The sequence below is a fragment of the Trachymyrmex septentrionalis genome, unplaced genomic scaffold (assembly GCF_001594115.1).
Source record: "Trachymyrmex septentrionalis isolate Tsep2-gDNA-1 unplaced genomic scaffold, Tsep1.0 scaffold32, whole genome shotgun sequence".
NCBI classification, from domain to species: Eukaryota; Metazoa; Arthropoda; class Insecta; order Hymenoptera; family Formicidae; genus Trachymyrmex; species Trachymyrmex septentrionalis.
In genome coordinates this window covers 3,724,928-3,726,856 of record NW_017305485.1, presented here as the reverse complement: position 1 = coordinate 3,726,856, position 1,929 = coordinate 3,724,928, and the positions used below count along the sequence as shown (strand labels likewise).

General features: G+C 32.7%; 1 protein-coding gene across 5 annotated transcripts in view; it reads right to left on the bottom strand.

The window, feature by feature from the left end:
• Positions 1 to 1,929, bottom strand: part of LOC108749995 (phosphoenolpyruvate carboxykinase [GTP]-like) — a 16,684-nt gene that overhangs the window by 10,802 nt on the left and 3,953 nt on the right. For 4 of the 5 annotated variants that reach the window (XR_001939405.1, XR_001939407.1, XR_001939406.1 and 1 more), the window contains 2 exons: positions 908 to 1,174; positions 199 to 708 (listed from right to left, as the gene is read on the bottom strand). Coding sequence is in view for 1 of the 5 variants with exons in the window: in XM_018489138.1 (XP_018344640.1) it covers positions 250 to 708; positions 908 to 1,174 (726 nt within the window). In the remaining 4 variants the exon portion in view is untranslated. Of the gene's footprint in view, positions 1 to 135; positions 709 to 907; positions 1,175 to 1,929 lie in introns of those variants that run through there. The other variant, XM_018489138.1, reaches the window with a different exon arrangement.

The window sequence follows — 1,929 nt, the reverse complement described above, 5'->3', positions numbered from 1 at the left end:
TGTGTAATTACTTAAAATTATTTAATATATAATTACTTAAAATTATTTTGTTTAATCTTATGTATAATGGAACACATCAAGCAAAATCTTTTCTATTTTCAAGACTACTATTTAAGTTGATAAAGTTTTGCTATACAAATCTTGTATTAAAATCACAATTGCACTATTATTATAATTTAATATGAAAGTTATGAATACTTGAAAAACATAACTATAGATTTATGTACATATGATTATATAATTAGAAAATTAAAGATTATTAACGTTATCAGAGAGGCGATTGAGTTCCTTTGCAATAGCTTTGGGTAAATCGTTTCCTACTTGAGCATCAAAATATTCCCTCAAATCTTCGACTTCTTTCTGCCAGAAAGTTTTCGGTAATCGAAATAATTCCATCATGTTTATATTTTCTGTGAGATTTTCTAAATTTATAGATCCTGGTTTTGGCAATAAGCCAATTGGCGAGTCCTCAGCAATATCTTCACCATCGATCCTTCGAAGAATCCAATCGAGGACACGTGAATTCTCACCAAATCCTGGCCATAAAAACTTCCCGCTTGAATCTTTCCTGAACCAGTTCACATGGAATATCGCTGGTAATTTGCCGTTCTTCACATTTGCCATACTCAACCAGTGGGCAAGATAGTGTCCAAAATTATATCCAAAGAAGGGTCTCATAGCAAACGGATCATGCATGATTACTTTACCCTGCAAAATGTATTGGATCCAGTAACTTTAGTTTGTAACTTTCTCTTATAGAGTAAGAAGTTTGTAAATCTCTAGTTCTTCTATAAATGTATTTTAAGTTAATATAGAATCTATATTTATATTGAGATCTGTACTTGCTTTCTCGTTCCTTTTGATCAAAATAATGAGATGCAGTAAAGACAAATGTTCATTAATATACCTTATGTTCCGCAGCGGCTGTAGCTTCAGATCTCATTGCAGCACCAATGAAAACGCCATGTTGCCAGTTTCGAGCTTGATAAACCAAAGGTACACCTTCAGGTCTACGTCCTCCAAATAATATAGCATCGATTGGGACTCCAGCTGGATCTTCCCAACAGGGATCAATAATGGGACATTGCTTTGCTGGAGTACAGAATCTTGAATTTGGATGAGCAGCTGGTATCTTAGAACCTCTGAACCAATCATTGCCTCTCCAATCGACCACCTATAATAAGGTAAAAATATTGTATATACATGTGAGGTTTAATCAAAAAGTATTTAATCTTATTATTCTTCTTAGAACACAGGTTGTTTTCAAAAGCGTTAAATGATAAGGGACCTTGAACTTATTTGAATTTATACTGCCTTATCTTATCCAGCGTGCAATCAAAGTCTTACTATAAATGCTTTGAAGCATTTGATTGATAAAGTAGAAGAAAGAGTTTTACTAATTGAGCAATCAAAGAATACTTCAAAGCATTGTAGCATTACATTAACAGTACTCTTAGTTGTTGTCTAACAGCCAAATTTTAAATTATTGTCTAACGCGTAAGTCGCATTTCGGACCGAATCGAACGTTCAGGCAGGCTATCAACAAGTAAACAACTTGAAATTATTGAGAAAGTCCATGAGCTATTAATGGAAAATAATGATTAATCATCTGAGAACTGCAAAATGACTTAGGAATTTCAAGATACAGAAACGCTGTTTAACTCGTTTAGTCATAAATGAAATGCGACGCGTACATTTGACAACAGTACAAAGTTTGAATGCTATATACTGGGTAAGATAAGGTTGCTGGCATACAATAATACAAGTTCAGATAGGTTAAAAGATAGATTCTCATTCAGAACGCCGCTTCTAGGGTTCCGAGAAAAATATATAAGATTAAATAGTTTTTTTTCTCATTTAATCTCGCATATATAATATAATTTACATATTATACTTTAAAAAATATTATGTGTGTGTGTGTGTGTGTGT